Source organism: Bos javanicus, chromosome 1 (genome assembly GCF_032452875.1).
Source record: "Bos javanicus breed banteng chromosome 1, ARS-OSU_banteng_1.0, whole genome shotgun sequence".
NCBI classification, from domain to species: domain Eukaryota; kingdom Metazoa; phylum Chordata; class Mammalia; order Artiodactyla; family Bovidae; genus Bos; species Bos javanicus.
Genome location: NC_083868.1, coordinates 15,792,791 through 15,820,227, shown reverse-complemented (window position 1 = coordinate 15,820,227; position 27,437 = coordinate 15,792,791). Strand labels below are relative to the sequence as shown.

At 36.0% G+C, this 27,437-nt stretch overlaps 1 protein-coding gene across 2 annotated transcripts in view; it reads left to right on the top strand.

The window, feature by feature from the left end:
• The window catches only part of NCAM2 (neural cell adhesion molecule 2), a 562,754-nt gene that overhangs the window by 395,985 nt on the left and 139,332 nt on the right, over positions 1-27,437 (top strand). For both annotated transcript variants that reach the window (XM_061425859.1, XM_061425935.1), the window contains exon 9: positions 11,526-11,676. In XM_061425859.1, coding sequence (XP_061281843.1) covers positions 11,526-11,676 — 151 coding nt within the window. The remainder of the gene's footprint in view (positions 1-11,525; positions 11,677-27,437) is intronic.

Below are 27,437 nucleotides of genomic sequence, written 5' to 3'. Positions count from 1 at the left end.
GCTCACTCATGTCTGACTCTTTGCGATCACTTAGACTGCAGCCCATCAGGCTCCTCTGTCAATGGAATTCTTTAGGCAAGAATACTAGAGTGGGTTGCCATTCCCTTCTCCAGGGTATATTTCTGACCCAGGGATCTAACCTGGGTCTCCTACATTGTAGGCTGATTTTTTTTTTTTTTTTTTACCTTCTGAGCCATCTGGGAAGCCCCCGACATGATAGGTCATTCTTCAAATCTCTATTACCTTCATTTTTCCCTCAAGTCCTACTATTAAAATCAATTAATTTATTCCTAGTAAGATTGCTTCATATTTCCTCCACCAATCCTTGGGTGCTGGAAGGTTTTCAATAGCGTATGTACTTTATCCATCTACAACTTCGAATGTACATTGTTAGATGTAAATGTAGTAAAAGCTATCACAAGTCTTTGATGTACTAATTGTGGTATGCAATATGTTTGAGTTTGTTGAGAGAGTCCTTGACTGCCAAACTGAAGTCTCTATGATAAGCCTATTGGTTTTTAACTCTGGGTATTGCAAAGAGTTGGACAGGACTGAGTGACTGAACTGAACTGAACTGATGTCTAGATTAATTGCTGAGTTATTCAGATAAACTGAATATAAATTGTAGGACACTATTCTTTTATTTACAAAATCTGAAACTGGCTAAGAATTTAAACTATGTACAGAATAGTACAACTGACTTACTATATCAATACTTGCATTCAATTCTGACATTCACTGCATCTAGCCAAGCCATAGGAGCTGTGAATCTACTGGGACAAAAATTTTAAAGGAAAAACAGAATGCTAAAGGAATAGTAGCATACAAAGTGATAAACATTTGAATAAATTGACATAATATTCTGATTACTTCATGTATCATTTGCTTATGTAAACTAAAATATCTTCTGAGGCCAAGTGATAAAAAAGGTGATAATTAAGGAATTTCCATAGACACATTTTATAGAGGCAGGAGGTTAGTAAGCAATTGAATGGCATACTTTTCCTTTGTATACCATAAAGAGTTGGATCTCCTGTTTCTGTATCAGAAAAAACATGTCTAACTGTTGTTTTGATCAGCACCTTGAGATATCACATTGCATTATACTATTCCAATACCTTATTATAATATTTACAACAATCTGCCCTGTAATATAATTGTTTACTAAACATTCCATATCTGCATATCCCAGCACACAAAAACTTATTGAGGGGTGTTTCTTATCACTTGTGTTTCTTGTAGTAAAGGTAATATAATTTCCCAGATCATCTCTGCTTCTTGGCTATCTGTTTCCACCATGCTCCCCTTTAATGATAACATCTGTAAATTTTTATCATCTAATTTGGATATATATCAATGTAAATATTCATCACAGACCTGTGTGATCCATAATTTTCTTTTTTAATAAAAGAATATGTTATAGAAATATTGGCTTTTGCTTTCTCTTTTAATGTTTCTGACAAAGTCCACATTGTATCTTTTCCTTTCTATGGTTTAGGGTTGTAGCATTAATTAATTCATTCTATACTTTGAAACTGTCTTAATACATCTTTTTGCCTTTGGTAAAGAAATAAATTTTGTTACCATTTGCAACTCCCTTTCTGCTATGCATTATTTTATTATCTTGATAACTTAGATCCTTTCTAGAGAGTACCTTCTCTTTTAATTGAAGACTTCTAGCAATTATAAAAAGTTGAGTTTGTATATGCATAATTTTTTTAATTTGTCTTTTCTTTATGTAGACATACTTTACCACAAAACAAACAAATTAAATCCAAAACTAAACAAAATCAGCTCAAGGGAGTTCATGTATATTATACAAAATTTCAATTTTTAGTCATCATTAAGAGGTAGTTTGCTTCTGTGTCTATTTACTGAAAGGATTTGATGAAACTGTTTTTGATATTTTTGTTTATACTTATTAGATTTTAGTATTTATGTGCATGTATTATATATAACATTTCCAATAAAGTGATTTTGCTAATTCCATAATTGTTATACTCCAGCACAACTGAGAAAAGTTCAACACAGAGCTAAGAAATATTTTTTATCTTCTTGAGGCTCCTACCTGAAATGTAGTTATGAGGTGCTAAAGTAAAATATATGAGTCACTCAGCATAGCTGTGCATTACACCAGAGTGTATATTTGCTGTAACACTGCCAATACATATGACAGGAATTGTGCACATTATTTTTATAGCATTTCTTATATATCCAGTGATGTATATATTTAATGTGTATTTGAAATGATGTGAGTTTTTAAAAGAAGGAAAAATGTACACACACATTGCCAAGTAGTCTTCTACTTTGTGCTGTATGGCTGGTAAAAGTGATGCTGTTAATAGCAATGTGTTGTATACCATAAGAATTTGCATATATGTGACAAAATGTTGTCACTAGTGGTAAATGCCTTGCATCTTCTGATGTTAAGTGTGGGACTAGTGACAATCTAAAATACTTGTTAGAATTCATATTTCCAGGCATATTGGATGAAGAAAGGCTTGATTTATACTCGTTTAATGACAACAGACAAAATTTACGTCATGATGGATTGCATATTGATCCACGGGAAAAGAGAAACAAATGACCCGAGCCCTGTGACTGTCCAAGTGTACTATGTAGAGAGTTTCCAGGCTGCTGCGCAAGGATGAAGAGTCTGGCTCTTTTCTCCTAGTTGAGGAGCCAGTGTTGAGTTTGAGTTTGAATGATTAAGGATGCTAGAAATCATAGAATGGGGCACCAGAGAGGAGGGAGCTCTGTGGAGAAGAAATTCACACAGAGAGCTCCAGAGATCTTCAGCGCTTTCCCCAAGAGTCTTCAGCTGAATACTGATAAGTGTGTGTGTGTGTGTGTGTGTGTGTGTGTGTGTGTGTGTGTGTGTGTGATGAAACTGTAAGGCCATAGAAAGAATCACAGGAATCCTGGAGTGGGTTGCTTTAGTAATGCGGTCGAATTAGTCTTAAACTAAAGACTATCCCCAGCTTGCCTAGCAAAGTTTAAAAGCCTCAGAAGAATAAAACTGTTTTCAAGTAATTTAACAATATCTCATAAAAGAGATCATATATATATTTATATATATAATGTATCATATCACTAAATTTATATAATACTTATATCACTCAAAGTGTATAATTCACAGTGTGTTGGCATCTAATAAAAATTATGAGGTATACAAGTACATGAAAATATAACCCATATTAGGGGAAAAAAGCTAAGTCAATCAAAAGAAACAGATCCATTGACAAAGGTGACAGTATTAGTAGATAGGAACATTCACATATGCTTTTTCTTTTTCTTTTAATACATATACTGCATATGTATACAAGGTAGCTGGAAAGCATGAACATAATACAGAGAAACATAACAGCGTAAAAGACTAAATCAAAATTCTAGAAATTTAAAAAAAAAACATAAAGATTAGATAGGATTAACAGAAGATTAGGTACTGCAGAAGACATGTCTAGTAAAATCAAAGAGAAAAATACAATTTATCCAAATGAAACAGACAGGAAAAAGGCCTACGTATACTTAGAGCAGTCATGTGTCTTTTTCATGCTTCCTGTGAGTTATGGCCAAAGAAGGCTCAGTACAGGGTCCTCATTTGTCTCATTAGATACAGCAAAGAAAAAATGTTCCCCAAATATTTTGTATTTCTTCATACTGAAGTTTTTCCATTATTGAACATGTTGTAGGGATTTACATAAAAATATACTATCGGGAGAGGCTAATGACTATTGTTAAATTTATTGAATATATACTATATGTCAGGTACTTTTTAAACATCTCATGTAAGATTATTGTACTGCTTCCTGTTGGATATTGCTTTTCAAAGATCTTTCATTTGTCTATAATTTGAACAAGATTGCCATACCACTTAGACCCTCGTCACTAACTGTATCACTGATTATAATTATACTAATCATATGTCTTGCACTGAGCCTACACAAACTTCAGTCAGTCAGTCAGTTCAGTCGCTCAGTCGAATCCGACTCTTTGTGACCCCATGAAGCACAGCACGCCAGGCCTCCCTGTCCATCACCAACTCCCAGAGTTCACCCAAACTCGTGTGCATCGAGTCGGTGATGCCATCCAGCCATCTCATCCTCAAGTAATTCTAATCAGACCTAGGGGAAAGCAGCAGAAGTCATGTACTGTGTATAAGCCACCCGGCACTGTGATAAACACTGCAAAATAATTACAGCAAAACCTCCCTGGCTTTCAGTACAGAAACCCATGGATTTGTGAGTCGTCTGCAACAGTGTGCTCTAGACTTTAATTTGGGTTCTGATCTGCTCTATATGTTCTAAAAACTGACAAAAATAAAGGGACACATTCCATCTTGGTTATGTTGTTTTAAAGTTTCCATGATAAAATGCGTGATGCAAATTTAAAACAAAGATGGGAGAATGGTATAAAGACATCTCACATTCTATTGCAGCTTCAATCATTATCAATATTATGCTATTCCAATTATAGTATTTTTAATATTGCACTTCATCTGTTTTCTAATTGGTTAAGTTTATGTTACAGAGAAAAACATTTTAAAATCTGAATTTAAAAAACATTAAACCTCTCATTTATTCAAATCCTTGCAATAAAAGAGTTCACATTTTAGTTATTACATTACTTCCAGAGCAGTACAGTGTAAGCATGTGGTATCAGTGTTCACAAGTTAAGTTCAATTATGTACATAAACCATTACAATATCTCTGACCATCTTATAATAAATTGTTGAATAGGAAGGATTTCAGTGTATAATGTGCCTCATTCTTTTAGATCTCCTTTCTATCTTTGCAGTGTTGTGTGCCCTGAAACTAAAATTTAGCTCAAATAGGATATAACTTTTAGATTTGAATATCTTCTTGGCTTCTTTATCCCTTATTCATTTTTTAATAAGCATTTGTTGTTACTTTGCTCTTTTCCATTATGAAGGATATACAGAAAAAAAATGGAAAAAGCGATGATTATCAAAAACAGTAGTGACCATCCTGTTTTTCATAGTTTCTTAACCTTGAAGAAAGCAATGAAATTTTACTTGGATTGATAGCTTGAATCTGTGGGGTTTTCCTACTGGCTTTCTACACTAGCCCCACAATTATGGCTTGAATTTCCATGTCTTGAATTTTCTGAAAAATCTTGAGATCAAATATGTTGTTCTGTTATCTTTGGATTGATAAAAGTAGGTATCTTGTCATTCTGAGTAAGCAATATCATTGCCAGAGTATGATCAGCTATACTACAAACACATTTCTTTTATTCTAATTTATTTGCTTAGAAATCCAGTCACAATGAATAACCATAATAAATAACAGTTATATAGAAATACAGTTGCTGCTGCTGCTGCTAAGTCACTTCAGTCGTGTCTGACTCTGTGCGACCCCATGGACGGCAGCCCACCAGGCTCCCCCGTCCCTTGGATTCTCAAGGCAAGAACACTGGAGTGGGCTGCCTTTCCTTCTCCAATAAGTGAAAGTGAAAAGTGAAAGTGAAGTTGCTCAGTCCTGTCCGACTCGTAGCGACCCCATGGACTGCAGCCTACCAGGCTCCTCCATCCATGGGCTTTTCCAGGCAGGAGTACTGGAGTGGGGTGCCATTGCCTCCTCCGAAATACAGTTGGGATACTTAATATAACTTTAAGTAATATATACATTTTGGAAATGTAAGGCATAATTATTAGTACCCACAGATTTAAAGCCATTGAATAGTAACACAGAGTTTATGTCTGTATAAAACCAACAAGGCCTTTTACCCCTACAACCAGTGAAGAAACTGTAAGTTAAGAAATTTTCTTGGACATATTACTCTTTATTTCATCAGTTTACTCTCCTTAGAGGAAGGGTAAATGTACATAAGTTTTATTACATGATAAGAAAATAGGAATAAAATTAGGAAGGTCGGATCAAGCCCAGAGGGAAAAAACCTTAATACTAAGAGTAAACATAGGAATCCTATGATTTTGAGAAGTTAGTTTGCATAAATTAATTCCAATAACCTTTGGAAAGAGTCTGTTTTCTCTCTTATGCATTTAACAGTTATGTCTCGCTGCTGCCTCTACATATTTGAAACTAAATTTAATTTACATGCAATAGAGATGCAATGGAATGCGATTAAAAATAATGCAAACAGAATATATAATAACAAACCCACCCCCCCAAAAAAAATGCATAGCATATAATGAGAAAAAATAATATGTAAACAAAAGGTGAAAATCTGTTGTGTGTATGTGTATCTTGGGTTCTCCATGGGTTCTCTATCAGCCTCCAACGTCAGGGGATCCCATGTGCTCTCAGCCTTTTCTCTACACCTGTTGTCTTCTCTCAGTTTTTCCATAAGCCTTCTGGTGGCATATTCTCTCCACGGCACGGAATTCTCTCTACACCACTGCCTTTTTCACCATTTCCAGATTCCAGTCCACACTTCAGTGTGTCAAGAATATACATCTGACTCTAACCCACCCCTTCAATAATATCCCCACAATGAACCTGTGGTATTTTTCAGTCTATTTGTATTTTATTTTTAAAATGATATCTGTCTTCTCAGTTAAAGTTAAATTCTACTAAGGGTGGAAATTCTGTTTTGCTCAGCTTGTATCCCCAGTGCCTGGACACTTCTTGTAGAACAATTGCACACATACAAAAAAGTGTTGAGTGACTGACTGACGTGAACCACCATTTCACAAAAGGCCAAAAGCGTCAATGACCCTAAAAACATTCAAAGGCATAAATGTGAGGAAGAAGGAAAGGAATTATGACCAACTCAGATGTATTGTTTGCTGCAACTGAATTCTAAATTTGACAATGAAATCTAGTCAAGTAAAGCCACAAAGTAACCATGATATACGTTGTATAATTTCTAATGTACAGCAGATAAAATTTACAACAAAATATTTATTTTGTACTAAACTCAAGATAATAGTTTTCAGATAGACATTTGATTAAGAGATTAATGAAAGGACAATCAGCACTATGAATAATCATTTTATAAAAATACTGAAATACTGTAGAAGCACGCAGTTCTTAAGTTAACCTTCAGAAAGGTAAAAGATATCATATCAAGTCAAATTTCTGAGAGTGTCTTTATGTAAAAGATTGAAAGAATAATGTACACTCAGACACTTTGCTCTCCAGTCATCTTAATGCAGTGATAGAAACTGAAAATACTACATGAGCGGCTAATATACCAATTAACCTGTCTCAGTCAAATATCTAATGTCTTAAATGAATCTTCCGTAGGTGGTGAATCAAAGCCAAGATATAAATGAATTTTCTTTCAGAAATGTGTAATATATTTTTGTAGCACAGAGAGAAAGATGCCCTTTGGTATATGAAATGAGAAGAAATGACTTTGGTCTTCTAGTCAAATGTATATTGTGCATTATTACAGAGACAGTGCTAACTCTGAAAATGACTTATTTCTCAGGGAATCACACTCCTTCCAGAAATAGAACAAATTCTCTTCTTCCTAAATTTCTGTTAATTTCAGATATATTGTTGCTTATTATAAAAAAAAATTGCAAACATAGATAAAAATGTTGAGTAACTAAGTGACAGGATCCCCAATTTTCTCTAAAGTGTCAGTGATTCCAAAAGAGTTTAACACATGGATGTGAGAAAGAAAAAAGATAGGGCATACTAGCTGCCTTAGTATTTTACATACTACCATTTTTACTAATATTAATAACATGCTAACTTACATGAATTGTTATCCACGAGTCAAAGGTATATCATTTATAACAGGTGATAACCAAAGGACCTGTTTATTTTTAAGGTGGATAAATTTGCTTTTTAATGTGCAGAAGGACAATATTTTCCCTAATGAAAGAAGGGTGTTTTACATTATTAATAATGTATCTTATCTGCTGCTGCTGCTGCTAAGTCGCTTCAGTTGAGTCCGACTCTGTGCGACCCCATCCCTGAGATTCTCCAGGCAAGAATACTGGAGTGGGTTGCCATTTCCTTCTCCAATGCTTGAAAGTGAAAAGTGAAAGTGAAGTCGCTCAGTCGTTCCCGACTCTTAGTGACCCCATGGACTACAGCCCACCAGGCTCCTCCATCTATAGGATTTTCCAGGCAAGAGTATTGGAGTGGGGTGCCATTGCCTTCTCTGGTATCTTATCTACATTCTAATAAATATATTACAAAAGTACAAAGTTTTTCATCCATAGTAAAGAATAGCTGAAGAATTACACTTTCTTTATACAATTATATGTATATTTCATTATGAGTTAATTTGCCTCATAAAAATTAGAATGTATTGATTCTGTCCTAGATGCTAGTCCACGTGACTTTCATATGAAGTGTCATTAAAATGTCTTGCATTTGTACAACTATAATATCAACCTGCAGGATAAAATCAAAGTTTCAGATAAGACCAGAAAAAGCAATGTGTCCCAAGAAATGCATTAATTTCAAAGAATATTATATAGACACACACACACAGAGTAGTCAATGAGGGATTATGAATATAAATTGATATTTGGCTAAGAAATGGAAAGAATGATGGTAGAATTCTGCCACATAGATATGAAAGAGCTAAAGGGGGAAAGATTAGAGACAGATATGTGAAAGTTGCTTAGAGAAGGACAGCACAGGATATTCATGGCAGTACAAGTAGTTCAAATTGATTGGAACCCAAATTACTGATACCCAAATTGTAAGGTGTCCTTAAACAGAAAGATAATGCCATATGGAAATCCATCAACATCAGGCTAAGGAGTTGGTGGAGGCAATATAATGTTATGTGTATTTATAGAAAATTACTGGTGGTAAAACCATCATAAAGTAGTTACGAGAAATAAAAGTTCGCTTTTTTAAAAAAGCCTTATTCTTAGTTTCACAAGAAATAATTTCTGCAGCTGGAATGATTTTTTTTTTTAGCTAAAAGAAACATAAGAAATAACATAATGTTGTAGAATTTTGCAGAGTCAGGGAGGCTTTTTTTGGTCACATTCTTCATGAGTGTGATTGTTTTCTCTGAAATCGAGAGACGCCTGTCAATATCCTTCCCACTCAGCAGCACAACTGAAACTCTGAATGGAGAGGGAGAAAGCAGATATGTCTAGGGGAACACGGTTCCTGAAAATTGGAAATGTAATGTCAAGCAAGATGTTAAACTGAAATGTATCATTATTTAGAATATAAATAGATGAATGAAGGTTAGCAACTGATCCAAGATTGAAAACATGGTATAGCATGAGGCATGGGAAATAATTAGTATTAATATCATTCATAGAAAGAAAGATACCTGGGAGAGGGCAGGTGATGCTGAGTGGGTGTGATGGATTCATCTACGCATGCTGGTTTGAGATCTGTATCAAATGGACTTTCCCTGCATGTGATGTATCTTATTTCTGAAGCTCCAGGGAAAGAAGGACCCTGAGGGAGAAATAGTGACTAGAGATCTTGGTGTAGATGTGGTCAGGGCTAAGAGTGCTCAAATGAAAAAGCTCTAGCGTTCAGGCCAGAATACAGAGACCTCAAGGAAGCAAGGAGGCTGTAATCAAATCCAAAACAAAGGAGGCTGCAACTAAAACTGGGAGAAAAATCAGGATCATGTGGGTGTCCTAAAAGCCAAGGGAAGTCAGCACAGAAGAAAGGAAGGCAAGTTCAAAAGGATTTAGGAATGATTGGCGGTGGTGGTTTAGTTGCTAAGTCGTGTCCGACTTGTATGACCCCATGGACAGTAGGCTGCTAGGCTCTTCTGTCCATGGGGGTTCTCCAGGCAAGAAAACTGGAATGGGTCGCCATGCCCTTCTCCAGGGGATCTTCCCAACCTAGGGATTGAACCCAAGTCTCCTGCACTACAGACACACTTTACCAAATGAGCTACCAGGGAATTAACAATGAATAGAGGTGCAATAAAGGCCAAAGGATATTTTTTTTAGTTAGGAAACAGCATTTAGTTACCTTGTATAACAATTGGCCATTTTACTTTGGCCAGTTATTCATGCATTCTGATTTTTAACTTCCGTGAATACTTGCATTTTGTTTTCTTTCAATTAAGTAAATGGGTTTAGAAGCTGAACATCTTAAAAATTGGCAGAATAGAATGCCCTTCATATTGAAAACTTCACCTTACTGTTTCTTTAGCAATACTTGGAAGGTGGGGAACATATTTTTGACTAAGAAATTTTGGTCTAAATTGCATCCCTAATATGCTTTTGCTTATTTCTTTATTTTTGAAGACTATTTCTCAAATAATAGCTTATCAATAATTAATGGGATTATTTAATGATTGCATTCATATACAAAATTAAAAAGCAAAAAATGTAACCATATTGTGTCCCAATCAACAAGTTTGAAAAGGCCTTTAAGGGAGTCCAGTGAGGGACTTCCCTGGTGATCCGGTGATTAAGAAGCAGGCTTTCACTTCCGTGGCTCTGGGTTTGATCCCCAGTGGAGGAAATAAGATCCCACAAGCCATGAAAAAGCATAGTCTTTTGATAATAATAAAGAAAAATGATTAAACATCATTTTAATAATGCAAAGTAAACACATGTATTGAAATTTATTTTAATCTATCATATATAAAATTATACAACCATTATACTGTGTATAATAACATACATATTTCAACTGAATGACATACAATATTCTATTGAACACTAAAGCCTTAAATATTAAAAAGAATCAGTTCGATAATGGTAGAGCAGATGTCTTAAATGAGTTATGAAATGTTAAAAGTCCACTGTATAACTTGACAGTACAAAGTAACATTGAATGAATAAACTACCTCTATTTTAATATGTGTGCTATTAAGGTATTTACATGATTTAAGAAAACAATTCTGGATATGCTAATTATGTTGCACACAATAATTCTTATTTGAAATGCAATCTATAGACTATAGGATCCCTTGACTTGAGTCATACTTGGCGGGTATGTGAGTAATCATTTCCATATTGTTTCCAATGATTTCCTAAGAATACGGTGCTTTTAATAGTGTATCTGTGATGCATATGGTACCAGTTATGTTTATAAGCAATACTGTTGCATTCATTCAAAAATGAAGACTATAAATTCCTTTTAAATTCTTGTCATACATCTTGGTACATTCTCCTTATGTGGTGAAATAGAAACTAAAGTATAGCAGAGGTATTTTTGCTGGTAAGCTGTAGCTAGAATTAAATAGGCATTATTGTCATTTTGCTGTTTGCAGAGAACACAACAGAAAGCCAACAACAAAGTCCTTGCGCCACCTGGGAAGTCCCTAGAAGCACATACTAGCTTTATAAAAAGCAGGTGAAAGTCTAACAAGCAAAGAGCATGCTAAATAAAAAAAGGTTGACAAAACATGTTTTATTACATGCACATCAGTGTCCCTGTAAGCAAGTGGGCACCTAAAGTGGATAAGATAAAACCAGTAAAGTATAAATATGGAAACAGTGCTTTTTTGAAATAAAAAACTGAATACAGTTAAGAGTTTATTTTCAACTGTTATGTCAATGATAAATGCAATATGTTTCATCATCATTTTACACAAAATAAGCATAAAATCTTCCTTTTTCCCCAAATCAATGTAAACAGAGCCCAGACGGACGTATCGAAGTCAAAGGGCAGCATGGAAGCTCATCACTGCACATTAAAGATGTGGACTTGTCAGATTCAGGGAGATACGACTGTGAAGCTGCAAGTAGAATTGGAGGGCACCAAAAGAGCATGTACCTTGATATTGAATGTAAGTTATTTTAATTTTTTCAGTTGTGTATTAAGACAACTTTTTTCTTCTTTGAAAAACATGAAATTTTGTAGGAAAATCAAAACACAGATGTAATTCATGTTGCAGTATTTGATACATAACATTAGAAGGAATGTAGCCAAAGTCAAGTTATTAGAGACATCTAGTGGAGGTTATGGGAGATTTCACAATATAGATTTGACTGTATTTCATAGTCTTGATACTACTTACTGTAAAAATTGGTACTTTTTAATGGAACGTTTAGCCTAAATCACAATGTAAACAGAACTATATTAGTTATCAGTAATTGATCAACATCTCCTTAGATTTTTATCTGTTTATTCTTAATATTATTGGTCCTGCGTTTCATGTATGTAGTAAGAATTTCATTTCTCATTCAAATTTTGTTGAATTATTTCACATCCTCATAAACTATTGTATAATATTTAAAATACACTATTTAGGATACTCTGTTTTGCAAGGACTGATTGTGAACCAAATTCAAGTTGTTTTTGATCACAGATGTAGTCCTCCTTTGCTTTTAAAAGCTTACATATTGGTTTATTCAGCTATCTCTGGAATTGTTCTCTAAGCAGTACTTTAACTGCATCCCACAAATAGTGATTTATTGTGTTTCTCTTGGCTTTCAGTTGAAAATAATTTATATTTTTGTAGATTATTTCATCATTGGTCAATATTATTTGTGAGGATATGTTTAGCCTTCAGATATTAAGCATTTCCCTAGATATTTTACTGTTACTAATTTCTAATTTAATTCAGTTTTGCTTGAAAAAATATTCTCTATATGATTTTGATTACTGTTGTACTTATTGAGGTTTGTTTAATGTCCCAGCATATTATCTGTCTGGTATACATAATATGTACTTGAAACAAATATGTGTTCTTTAAATCTTCTATGTATTCACCAGATTTGTTTTGTTCTATTAGGGTGATGGTTGTTAAAATCCTCTTCTATAGTTGTGAACTTTCTTCTCTCTCTCTTTAATTGTTTTGTTTTTTTTTTTTTTTTGCATTTTGTGTATTTTGAGGTTCAGTAACACAATATACATTTATACTCTGTATCTTCTGTTAGTGTCCTGTTGTTGATATAACCAGTGAACATGAATTTACTTGCTGTAAACAATACCATATATTATTTTAAACTCTTGATATCAGAGGTCAGAAATGATTCTTACTGGGATAAAATCAAGTGTTTGTAGGGTTGTGTTTCTTTGTGAAGGCTCTACAGTTTCTAGAATATGCCCACTTTTCTTAACTTGCAATCTCTGTCCATCTTCAAAGCCAATAATGGTAGAATGAGTCCCACATCCCATCACGTGACTTTGATTCTGCTTCCTTCCTCACATTGTCTCTATCTTTGACTTGCCTGCCATTTCACTGGACCCACAGTGGATAATCCAGGGTAATCTTCTCAACCCAACATCCTTAATTTAGTCACAGCTGCAAAGTTCCTTGGCCCATGTGAATTAATGTGCTCAAAGGTCCAGGATGTGCTTATCTTTGGTGGATCATTTTTCTCTCTCTAATGTATGTCTTCTTCATGAACCATTCATTTTCTCCCCTAATCCCTGACTAGGTATGTTTTGTCTTATGTACAAATAGCTATTCAGGCTTTCTCAGAGTTAAGAGTCTGACACTTTAGATTAAATGTAAAAGCTTTGCAACAATACAGATGCCTTTACAAGTACTCCACACTGATCTTTAAAAAAAAAAATTTGATGTCATATGCATTATACCCACATTCATTTTAATTGAGGCTGTCACCAGAAATTATGATTTTTTTTAATAAATTATAGATATATTAAGGAACTTGAAGGGGAGAAATATTATTTACTCATGCTTTTATAATTTCTTTTTTGTCTTCCTCTATCCTTACAGATCCAGATTTTCCTCTAATATTATTGTCCTTCAGTCTAAGGATATTTTTTCCCATTTATTATAGAGCATGATTGTTGGGGATATCATCTATTATTTTTTATTATTATTATTTTCATCTGAAAATGTTCTCCCTCTCTATCATTCCTGATGGTTTTTTTTCCCCTTGGAAGGAATTCTGGGTTGTCATTTCTTTAAAGATGAGGTTCCTCTGTCTTCTAGCCTCCTTGGATTCTGATGATAAATCCATGGCAATTTGATTTATTTATCCCTTGTATGCCATATGTCATTTTTATAAAGCTGAGTTCAATTTATTTTCTTCATCTTGTTGCTTATAATTTTGACTAGGATATGTCTATATGTGGTTTTCTTTGGGTTTATCCTGTTTGAGATATACTAAATTTCTTGAATCTGTGAATTTATATTTGTCAATATATTTGACATTTTTCAATCTATAAATATTTATTCTGTTCTAATCTCTTTTTCATCTCTAGGACTTTTAACTACAAACATATACTTTTTGACTCAAAGATATCTGAGACATTGTTCAGTGTTATGAATCTTATGTTTCGCTATTCTTTAGATTAGACAATATCTGTTGTTTGCCTTTATTTTTTTTAATGTTTATTTATTTATTTATTTTACTTTACAATATTGTCTTAGCTTTGCCATACATCAATGTGCATCTGCCACGGGTGTACACGTGTTCCCCATCCTGAACCCCCCTCCCACCTCCCTCCCCATACCATCCCTCTGGGTTATCCCAATGCACCAGCACCAAGCTTCCTGTATCCTGCATCGAACCTGGACTGGCGATTCGTTTCTTATATGATATTATACATGTTTTAATGCCATTCTCCCAAATCATCCCCCCCCGTAGCCTGTAATATAGAGTGAAGTAAGCCAGAAAGAAAAACACCAATACAGTATACTAACGCATATATATGGAATTTAGAAAGACGGCAACTACAACCCTGTATGCAAGACAGCAAAAGAGATACAGATGTTGTTTGCTTTTAAAGTTAACTGATTCTCTGCTGATAATCTCCTTGCTGCTACTGAGTTCATTCAGTGAATTTTTTGTTTTATTTAAGATATTAATTTATTTAGCTCTAAGTTTCTATTTTTTTCTATTTTGTATTTTTTGTTTCTCTGCTGAGATTTCCTATATAACCTTTATTCTGTATATGTTTTTGTTTACCTCATTGAACATAGTTAAATTAGCTGCTCTAAAATCCATATTTAATAGTTGTAACATTTGAGGTATCTTGGAGTGTGCATATGATAATTGTATTTTCCCTTTAGAATTGTTCATATTCTCCTGGTTCATGGAATGTTGAGAAATATGGCATTGTGTCATGGATACTATAAATATTATCCTGTGCAGACTCTGGGTCTCAACAACCATCTGGAAAAAAGTATTTTAAGTAGATAATCATCCCTGAGTTCTGTGTTGTCTCCTGTAATCAGTTATTCAAATCTCAGTTGATTTCTTAACATCCTTGCTATGCATTTTGTATCTGTTCGAAGTATGTAGAGCTCAGAGTTTAGGCTGAGTATTCTGTGGTTTTATACTCAGAATTATGGCATCTCCTCTATGACTCTTGTCTGGGATAATCCCCAAACTATTCAACCTGTATTGGCTTATTTCCAGAGTACCTCTATATTTCTGGGTGTGTTTTATGTCCAGAATCACTTTGAAACTTCTTATCTAGCACCTACCCTCTAGACATAGCAATGTGGCTGGGGAAAAAAAAAAAAAGAAACAAAAACAAGGAAACTAGTTTTCATTCCCCTCCACAACCCCAATTTTGTTTTGCTCCCTCTACAGAAGCCTTAGGGTAGTGTTGTTGTTGTTGTTTTGTTTGATTTGTGCCATTTCCAGTCTTTTTAATTATTACCAGTAGGGAAGTTGGGTTATCATTGGCATGCTCAGCCAGCAATTTTTAGTTTATTTCCTCCATTCATATTTTTTTTCAAATTTTACTTTTACATTTTATAATCATATTGGCTCAGCTGGTAAAGAATCTGTCTGCAATGCGGGAGACCTGGGTTTGATCCCTGGGTGGGGAAGATCCCCTACAGAAGAGAATGGCAACCCACTCCAGTATTCTTGCCTGGAGAGAGAATTCCATGGAAAGAGGAGCCTGGCAGGGCTACAGTCCATGGGGTCGCATAGTGGAACATGACTGAACAACTTAGATACATACATACACACACACAGCTTTAAATAAACAGTTACCATGATCAAAAGATTGTTCAATTGCAAAGGCCTAAGAACAAGTTAAGTTCTTTTTTCTCATTCAGTGTGTCAATCTTCTATATGGTCAATTTTATTTAATTTGACATTTTTATCTGTACTCATATGAAATCTACCTGAAAGGAATAGCAAGTTCTAGGTATATGAATTATTTCAAACTCTAAATTGTGGGATGGAGTCTAGTGGTTTGGAGCACCATGGCCTTGGGTCAATACCTGGTCAGGGAACTGAGATTCAGTAGGCTCTGCACTGTGTCTTAAATAAATAAATGGCTTTAGCTGAGGTTTAGAGTTAGGTATTCAGATTGGTGCTAGTGGTAAAAAACCCACCTTCCAATGCAGGAGACATAAGAGACTTGGGTTCTATCCCTGGGTCAGGAAGATCCCCTGAAGAAAGGAAATGGCAACCCACTCAAGTATTCTTGCCTGGGGAATCCCATGGACAGAGGAGCCTGGCAAAGGAATAGTTCTTCTGGTTAAGGCTGAATTTCACTTAAAGCGAATGAAAATATTTATATTTAAGATTACTAAATGCATTATCAAACTTGAGTCAATATGTCTATTGACATGTTTCCCTTTCCTCAGTCTTTAAATGAGAGGTCTTTTGCTTGTGGATTTAACATACACATCCTATATCTAAGCTGTGGCCTCATGTTTTCTTCCCATGATGAGTCTCTTCTAAATATCTATTATACATGAATTGAAAATCTCTGGAAGTCTAGATTCCTCTTTGATTAAACCAGATTCTTATAGTATTTATTTATATGCTTTAATCAAAATGTTCTATTTTTCACAATCAAATTTACTCTTTAACTCCACAATGTTAAAAGTCCAGCTCACTTTTGAAATTTTATGGTACATTTTAAGAATGAATTTTAGGTTCATAGCAAGATATAAATGTGCCCATGTACGTGCCCAACCTCTACTTTGTGGTAGGCATATGAGATTATTACCTTCTAGTTACTTAGCATAATTTACTAAAACTGAATCCTGAAAAAAAGTTTTATAATGGATGAAGATTATGTGAAAATTTACTTATGGTTAGTTATATTCTAGTAGGGGCTTTCCAGGTAGCACTAGTTGTAAGAACCCGCCTGCCACTTCAGGAGACTGAATGAGATGCAAAAGAGATGCAAATTCAATACTTGGGTCAGGAAGATCCCCCGGAGGAGAGCATGGCAACCCACTCTAGTATTCTTGCCTGGAGAATCCCACAGACAGAGGAGCCTCATGGGCCACAGTCCATAGGATCTCAATGAGTCAGACACAACTGAAGCAACTTAGCAAACATGCATATTCTAGTAAAAGATAAATTTATACTTAGATAGAAAATAAAATAATTATTCATCTTAATGTCATTAATTGCTAAAGTTCATTTTTTCATGTAGTAGGAACTTCCCTGGTGGTTCAGAGGTTAAAACATCTGCCTCTAATGCAGGAGACCCGGGTTCGATCCCTGGGTTGGGAAGCTCCCCTGGAGAAGGAAGTGGCAATCCACTCCAGTATTCTTGACTGGAGAATCCCATGGACAGAGAAGCCTCGTAGGCTACAGTCCACAGGGTCACAAAGAGTTGGACACCACTAAGCGACTTCACTTTCACTTTTCAGGAACATAGTAAATACCATTAAATTGTCATTCGTCTATGTTGTGGTTCAGTTGCCAAGTTATGTCCGACTCTTTGCAACCCCATGGACTGCAGCACACCAGGCTCCTCTGTCCTCCACTACTTCCTGGAGTTTGTTCAGTTTCATGTGGATTGGGTTGGTGATGCTATCTAATCATTCCATTCTCTGCCACCCACTTCTCCTTTTGCCTTCCATCTTTCCCAATGTCAGGGTCTTTTCCAGAGAGTTGACTTTCTGCATCGAATGGCCAAATAATTGAAGTTTCAACTTCAGCATGAGTCCTTCCAGTGAATATTCAGGGTTGATTTCCTTTAGAATTGGCTGATTTGATCTCCTTGCTGTCTGAGGAGCTCTCAAGAGTCTTCTCAAACAGCACAGTTCAAAATCATGAATTCTTCAGCACTCAGATGAATTCTTCTTTCTGGTTCAACACTCACATCCATACATGACTACTGTAAAAACAATAGCTTTGACTAGACGGACCTTTATCAGCAAAGTCATGTTTCTGCTTTTCAAAATTCTGTCTAGATTTATCATAGCTTTCTTTCCAAATAGCAAGTGTCTTTTAATTTCATGGGTGCAATCACTATCTGCAGTGATTTTTTTTTAAACTTTACAATATTGTATTGGTTTTGCCAAATATTGAAGTGATTTTGAAGCCCAAGAAAATAATATATGTCACTGCTTCCACTTTTTCCCCTTCTATTTGTCATGAAGTGATGGCATCATAGGATGCCATGACTTAGTTTTTTTCACCCTCATCAAGAAGCTCTTTAATGTAATTCAATGGAATGTAATGCCATCAGAAGTTATTCGTGTGAATAAATATTTACATTTTAGAAATGATAAGAATATTTTCATTCTCCATCTTTGATTCAAAACACTATAAAATTATAAATATTACAAAGAAATTATACATTGTCACAAACATTTACCAAAATAGTCTTTACTATGTGATTCAAGAAACTAAATTGTAATATTGTAAGAATGAGTGGGAAAGAAACGAGCCATTTATAATTTGATACCAACGACATTTATTACAGTAATACTAAACTTAGAAGGTGTTTAGATTACATCTTTTTGTTGTTGTTGCTCAAAACCTCTTTTGTGTTTCAGTTTAAGCAGACTCCTTTGGCATCCTGCCAGTTCATTTCCAATATTCCAAAGGCATTACCCTTTCTAAGAAGCAAGAGTTGAACTAGAGTTCCAATTTATAAAACACAGGAGATAACAGGCATGTGATATGTAGTTGAACACAAGAAGCACCGATTACATAGCATGTTTGATTACAATTAGAGTATCATTAAATTTTGTGACTAGGTACTCATTATTTATTATCTGTTAATTAGATTTAATTATTTTGTGTGACAAATTTAATTTAACAGTTACATGGTAACAATGCCTGTTAAGAAATATTGAATTTTTATTTGCATTTTATTATCATTGAGCTCTCTGCACCTGTTTTTATTTCTTGTTAGAGATAATAGCAATATTTAAATGCATTTTCTCCTGTATAAAAGGAGTTAGCTATATCAGAAAACTCTTAAGGATATGCTGCTGCTGCTGCTGCTGCTGCTGCTAAGTCGCTTCAGTCGTGTCTGACTCTGTGCGACCCCATAGACGGTGGCCCACCAGGCTCCCCCATCCCTGGGATTCTCCAGACAAGAACACTGGAGTGGGTTGCCATTTCCTTCTCCAGTGCATGAAAGGGAAAAGTCAAAGTGAAGTCACTCAGTCATGTCCGACTCTTCGTGACCCCATGGACTGCAGCCTACCAGTACTCTGTCTAGTACTCTTTCCAGGCAAGAGTACTGGAGTGGGGGTGTCATTGCCTTCTCCAAACTTAAAGATATAGAGAGATTAATTAATCTTTTAATACAGACTCATGTTCCTTCCATACCTATTCCATTTATTGTATCACACAATTATTTCCTCAAGATTTGCAATCACTCAAAATAACTAATTCTGGTAGCATTCTCTGTTACACGTACTGGATGAGGTGGGTAAGGTGTGACCATGATTTTAACATTTAAAAATAGTATCTCAATAAGCAAATAGAAATTAGAAAAGCTCATTGTTTATAGCAGACAAGCATTTTATATCTGTGATTAAAATCTTGTCTTATGAACCTACCCTATGCACTCACCATAATACATTTAAATTGTTTAGACTGACAAATCATGAAATAAAGGTTTAATTACATTATGTAAAAGTATATAGGTGACCGCTTGAAACACATACATATAATGTCTTCCATTTTAACAAAAGGAATATATATACACCAAAGGAGGAAAAAGAAAGAAAACCTAAAAAAAAATAAAATAAAATAAAATAAAGAAGATGGCTCACTTATAGAAGTAATTTGATTCTAATGCCAGTAACTACTTAGATTTTATACCCAACATGAGAATTTCAGTGACAAGATCTGAAAGAAATATAAAGTTTATGTCTACAGCCAGAAGATAAGAAAATAAGAAGAGAAAGAAAGGCGAAAAAATCATTTTACTGCTCTCTGTATTTTTTAACCCAGACTTTACATGGACCCTCTGTGAAAACTTGAAATATCTAGCATCCTTAATGTGTACAGATACTATAACTTACTCTAGTTTTATCAGATTTGTGTCTATTTCTGACAGATATAATTGATGCGGATTATATCTTGTGAAAATGTACTTTAGAGATTATGATGATGAAAAGTTGTTAAGGAATTTAGAAAATATTTAACCCTTGAAAAGATACATCTTAGATATGAACAAATATCAAACAAACAAATGAAATAGTCATTTTGTGTAACTACTGGGTTTATCACTACCTCTTGGCACCTGCTTAACTTAATGGTCCAGAAATATCAAAGTCTACCTTCAATTCACCGCAGTTTTCTGCCCTTCCTTGGAATGAAGACCTTGTCTCAGTGATCCCAGTTCTTACTGGTACAGTGAGTGTCCTAGCTTGTGGAACTATAATGAAATATCTTAGGGCTTTAGCAGAACCTTTAATTTCTCACAATCTGGAGGTTGGAAAGCCAATACTGGTTGAGTTCCTGGTGAGTGCTCTTTTGCAGGTTATCATCACATGGCCTTTCCTTCATATAGAAAAAGAGACACCTCCACTCTCTTCATCTTTCTTTAAGGGCATTAATCCCATGACCGGGGTTCTCTTATGACTTCATCTAAAATTAATTACTTACAAAGATCCCACCTTTAAGCACTATCACATGGAGGATTAGGGATCAACATGTGCATTTGGAGGAGAAACAAAATTCATTCATAAGAATGAATTTTTTGTGTTTGGCAGAGAAAACCTCATCACAGATAGAACTTTACAGGACCAGGCTGCACCTTAAGATCACATCTTTCCAATCCATTACTGGTATCACTGAGTTTTGTCATTTTGAAGATCCTAAAAAATAGGCCAAAACCTTTTGGTAGACTGCTTACAGCCTGGCTTAGTCTGTTTGAGCTGCTATAATAAAGTACCATAGACGGGGTGACTTATGAAAAACAGAAATCAGTTTCTCACAGTTCTGGAGACTGGAAATCCAAGATCAGGGAGACAGCATGGTTGGGTTCTGGTGAGGACCTTTTCCGATTACAGACCACTGTCTTCTGGTTCTATCCTCCTATGATGGAGAGAGGAACAAGGGGAAAAAGCTTTCTCTTAACTCTTTGGGGTACAGGAGCTCCAACCTATGACCTCATCTATACCTAATCACCTCTCCAAAGCCACACTTCCTATTCCTATCACATTGGAACATGTGGATTTTATGGGAACACTGACCTTCAGTGCATAACAATGCTCCTCCTCCCTCTCCTCCTTCTTAGGTTGGGGTGCTAGTATGTTTGTCTTCTTGGATTTATTATTGGATACCTTAGTCGAGAATAGCATGACCATGAAAAGTTAAGGTACTTAATTCTTGAAAAAGACAAATCCAACAATTTGAATCTAATCAGCCAGAATTCTGTGGCCATAAATCAGAATTTTGGAGTTGAATTTCAGTGGAGCAAAGGCAAGTACAAGCTTTTGTTTTACTACTGTCCAAGTATGGTTTTTATATCAAGCCAGCTCACAGTATGTGATAGTGTAAGTTCAGGTCAGTCTCTCAGTCGTGTCTGACTCTCTGCGACCCTATGAATGCCAGACCTCCCTGTCCATCACCAAATCCCGCAGTTCACCGAAACTTATGTACATCAAGTCGGTGATGCCATCCAGCCATCTCTTCCTTTGTTGTCACCTTCTCCTCCTGCCCCCAATCCCTCCCAGCATCAGTCTTTTCCAATGAGTCACCTCTTCCCATGAGGTGGCCAACGTATTATTGGAAGTTATTGGAGTTTCAGCTTTAGCATCAGTCCTTCCAATGAACACCCAGGACTGATCTCCTTTAGGATGGACTGGTTGGATCTCCTTGCACTCCAAGGGACACTCAAGAGTCTTCTCCAACACCACAGTTCAAAAGCATCAATTCTTCGGTGCTCAGCTTTCTTCACAGTCTAACTCTCACATCCATACATGACCACTGGAAAAACCACAGCCTTGACTAGACGGACCTTTGTTGGCAAAGTAATGTCTCTGCTTTTCAATATGCTATCTAGGTTGGTGATAACTTTCCTTCCAAGCAATAAGCATATTTTAATTTCATGGCATAATCACCATCTGCAGTGATTCTGGAGTCCAGAAAAATAAAGTCAGCCACTGTTTCCCCATCTATTTCCCATGAGGTGATGGGACCAGATGCCATAATCTTAGTTTTCTGAATGTTTAGCTTTCAGCCAACTTTTCCACTCTCCTCTTTCACTTTCATCAAGAGGCTTTTTAGTTCCTCTTCACTTTCTGCCATAAGGGTGGTGTCATCTGCATTTCTGAGGTTATTGATATTTCTCCCGGCAATCCTGATTCCAGCTTGTGCTTCATCTAGCCAAGCGTTTCTCTTGGCTATGATGTACTCTGCATAAAAGTTAAATAAGCAGGGTGACAATATACAGCCTTGACATACTCCTTTTCCTATTTGGAACCAGTATGTTGTTCCATATCCAGTTCTACCATTGCTTCCTGACCTGCATATCGATTTCTCAAGAGGCATGTCAGGTGGTCTGGAATTCCCATCTCTTTTAGAATTTTCCACAGTTTATTGTGATCCATACAGTCAAAGGCTTTGGCATAGTCAATAAAGCATAAATAGATGTTTTTCTGGATCTCTCTTGCTTTTTCAATGATCTGGCAGATATTGGCAATAAGATCTCTGGTTCCTCTGCCTTTTCTAAAACCAGCTTGAACATCTGGAAGTTCATGGTTCACGTATTGCTGAAGCCTGTCTTACTAGCGTGTGAGATGAGTGCAATTGTTCGGTAGTTTGAGTGTTCTTTGGCATTGCTTTTCTTTGGGATTGGAATGAAAACTGACCTTTTCCAGTCCTGTGGCCTTATTTGCTGAGTTTTCCAAATTTGCTGCCATATTTAGTCCACCAATTTCACAGCATCATCTTTCAGGATTTGAAATACCTCCACTGGAATTCTATCACCTCCACTAGCTTTGTTTGTAGTGATACTTTCTAAGGCCCATTTGACTTCACATTCCAGGATGTCTGGTTGTAGGTGAGTGACCACACCATGGTGATTATTTGGTCATGAAGATCTTTTTTGTATAGTTCTTCTGTGTATTCTTGCCACGTCTTCTTAATATCTTCTGCTTCTTTAGGTTCATGCCATTTCTGCCCTTTATCAAGCCTATCTTTACATACAATGTTCCCTTGGTATCTCTAATTTTCTTAAAGAGATCTCTAGTCTTTCTGTGGTTTTCCTCTATTTCTTTGCATTGATCACTGAGGAAGGCTTTATTATCTCTCCTTGCTATGCTTTGGAACTCTGCATTCAAATGGGAATATCTTTCTTTTTCTTCTTTTCTTTTCACTTCTCTTCTTTTCACAGCTATTTGTAAGGCCTCCTCAGACAGCCATTTTGCTTTTTTGCATTTCTTTTCCAAGGGATGGTCTTGATTCCTGTCTCCTGTACAAACAATGTCACAAACTCTGAATGTCATCAGGCACTCTGTCTATCAGATCTAGTCCCTTAAATCTATTTCTCACTTCCACTGTATAATCACAAGGTATTTGATTTAGGTCATACCTGAATGGTCTGGTGGTTTTCCCTACTTTCTTCAATTTAAGTCTGAATTTGGCAATAAGGAGTTCATGATCTGAGCCACAGTCAGCTCCCAGTCTTGTTTTTGCTGACTGTATAGAGCTTCTCCATCTTTGGCTGCAAAGAATATAAACAATCTGATTTCAGTGTTGAGCATCTGGTGATGTCCATGTGTAGAGTCTTCTCTTGTGTTGTTGGAAGAGGGTGTTTGCAATGACTAGTGCATTCTCTTGGCAAAACTCTATTAGCCTTTGCCCTGCTTCATTCTGTCCTCCAAGGCCAAATTTGCCTGTTACTCCAGGTGTTTCTTGACTTCCTACTTTTGTATTCCAGTCCCCTATAATGAGAAGGACATCTTTTTGTCCTTCAAACCAGAGATCAGTGGGGAAATAATTCCAGAAAGAATGAAAGGGTGGAGCCAAAACAAAAACATTACCCAGTTGTGGATGTGACTGGTGATAGAAGCAAGGTCTGTTGCTGTAAAAAGCAATATTGCATAGGAACCTGGAATGTTAGGTCCATGAATCAAGGTAAATTGGAAGTGGTCAAACGGAAGATGGGAAGAGTGAATGTCGACATTCTAGGAATCAGCGAACTAAAATGTACTGGAATGGGTGAATTTAACTCAGATGACCATTATATCTACTACTGTGGACAGGAATCCTTTAGAAGAGATGGAGTAGCCATCATGGTCAACAAAAGAGTCCGAAATGCAGTACTTGGATGCAATCTCAAAAATGACAGAATGATCTCTGTTCATTTCCAAGGCAAACCATTCAATATCACAGTGATCCTAGCCTATGCCCTAACCAGTAACGCTGAGGAAGCTGACATTGAACGGTTCTATGAAGACCTCCAAGACCTTTTAGAACTAATACCCAAAAAAGAGGTGATGGTGTAAACTTGATAGCAATTTTTCTTTTTAATATACTGGACTTTGCTAAAATAATATCTATTTATTTATTTTATTTTTTAACTTTACAATATTGTGTTTGTTTTGCCATATATCAACATGAATCTGCCACAGGTATACAAGTGTTCCCCATCCTGAATCCTTCTCCCTCCTCCCTCCCTGTACTATCCCTCTGGGTCATGCCAGTGCACCAGCCCCAAGCATCCAGTATCGTGCATCACTAAAATAATATTTAAAGTCATATTGATAGGAGCTATTCTTAGATTTTAATAGATCTACTAGGTCTAATCCTAGGACATTGGTCAAGTGATTTAAATTACCAAAGCTTCAGTGTTTTGGTGTGCAAAGAGGAAGACTTTGCTCTAAATTTATTCATTTTATCAATTTAAGCATTGTTGTTGTTGTTTAGTTGCTGAGCATGTCTGTCCCTTTTCAGCCCCATGGACAGTAGCTGTCAAGGCTCGTATGTCCATGGGATTTCCCAGGCAAGAATATTGGCCATTTCCGTCCTCCAAGGTATCTTCCCAAACTAAGGACTGAACCCTGATCTCCTGCCTAATCAGGTGGATTTTTACCACTGAGCCACCAAGGAAGACTGAGTTTAAGCATACTAAGGTTCAAATTTTAATTACATTCTTTCATTCAGTAATATTTATCAGGCATGTACTACACACCAAGCACTTTTACAGGTGTTGAAAATGTAGAATTATAATAAACAAAAACAATAGACTCTATGGACCTTACATTTTAGCAATGAAAACCAATGATAAACAAAATAAAGTAGCAAAATATATGAGAATCAATGAAAATGACTCAGGAGAAAAAAAAAAAAAGCCATGTTGTTAGATAGATCATAAGCTAATGTCACAATACATATACATAGTAAACAGTCCAAAACTCAGTGACGTGAATTAATAATTCTCTTGCTCAACTGGAACCAGCTGACCCTGAACAGCAAACTCTACTGCAAGTAGCAACACTTAACTCCATGTTAGGGTCCAGTAACATCTGAAACCAGACTTAAGAGGTGGCAACTATAGGGAGGAAACTATACCATGGTGATGGCAGAAGCAAAAGAGTGCAACTCAAAAGAAAGCCAATTTCAAGCATCTGCTCCTCTCACATTGAAAAAGTCATGAGGTTCATCCTAACAAATATCCATCCAGCCAGGAAATGCACTCCTGTTATACCTGGAGGGCTTCTGGAGAGAATATTGGCTGAGTAAAACAAGCTATATCAGAGGTCCATGCCTATGAGTGAAATTTCAGGTAGTTAATTTTAAAACAATATTTTGGTTTTGAGAATAGGTATATTAACACATTTCTCTAAGTTGTTTTAGACCTGCTTATGTAATCACCACATATGGAATAAGAAAAACCAACATACTTTCCAATAGATTGTTTTAAAGACTTTAAAGAAGGAAATAATATTTGTGTGTCTTCATTTAAGAAACATCATAATAATTACTTGGTTTCATAATAATTATTGTGTAACACTAGAAGCAGTGTATTAACATTGTTTTTCTAAGATGTGAAAACATTGAAAGAGCATAAAATATTGTAAAACATCTTGGAAGCTGGAATCTATTTATGTGAAACTGCTTAGAAAACATCACATAATTTAATGCACAAATAGTTAAATATGTATCATAGAGATTATACAACTGAGCAGTAATAGAGAAAAAAAATCCTCTTAGAAAAGTGAAATTATCATGGTATCTTAAAGAAGTGGAACCTGAGAATCAGATAATAATGATTCAGTATCTATATAATTTAAAAGCTATATGGCTCATTTGTGTTACTCTATTTATTCAAATATGCCCCTTTATTCGGAGAAGGCAATGGCACTGCACTCCAGTACTCTTGCCTGGAGAATCCCATGGGTCGGGAAGTCTGGTGGGCTGCCATCTATGGGGTCACACAGAGTTGGACATGACTGAAGCAACTTAGGAGCAGCAGCAGCAGCAGCCCCTTTATTTTGTAGGATATATTTATATAGTCATCTGGAGAAAAATGTCCTCTCTCCTTTAGTGAAGTCGTTCAGTCATGTCCAACTCTTTGCGACCCTGTGGACTGTAGCCTACAAGGCTCCTCCATCCATGGGATTTTCCAGGCAAGAGTACTGGAGTGGGTTGCCATTTCCTGTTGCAGAGGATCTTCCCAACCCAGTGATCAAACCTGGATCACCCATATTGTCGGCAGACACTTTACCATCTGAGCCACCAGGGGATCATCCTCTCTTTTAGTATTAGTCAAACTGTTTCTGCCCCTGTGATGAAGATGAAGTCTTAATAAGAGTAAATAACCTCTTTAAATGATTATTATTAGCACTATGGTTATCTCAAAATACTTCATAAATGGAATTTCAAAGAGTTCTTATTATATACAAATATTAATAATTCAGTGACAATCCTCTTTGTTTAGGGGCACTTTGTTTTCTTAAGCCTACTAAAATATCTTTTGAGGTCCAGTTCAGTTCAGTTCAGTTCAGTCGAGAAGTTGTTTCTGACTCTTTGCAACCCCATGGACTGCAGCATGCCAGGCCTCCCTGTCCATCACCAACTCCCAGAATTTACTCAAACTCATGTCCATTGAGTCACTAATGCCATCCAACCATCTCATCCTCTGTTGTCCCCTTCTCCTCCTGCCTTCAATCTTTCCCAGCAACAGGGTCTTTTCAAATGAATCAGTTCTTCACATCAGGTGGCCAAAAAGTGGAGATTCAGCTTCAACATGAGTCCTTCCAATGATTATTCAGGACTGATTTCCTTTAGGATGGACTGATTGGATCTCCTTGCAGTCCAAGGGACTCTCAAGAGTCTTCTGCAACACCACTGTTCAAAAGCATCAATTCTTCATTGCTCAGCTTTCTTTATAGTCCAACTCACATCCATACATGACTACTGGAAAAAATGTAGCCTTGACAAGATAGAC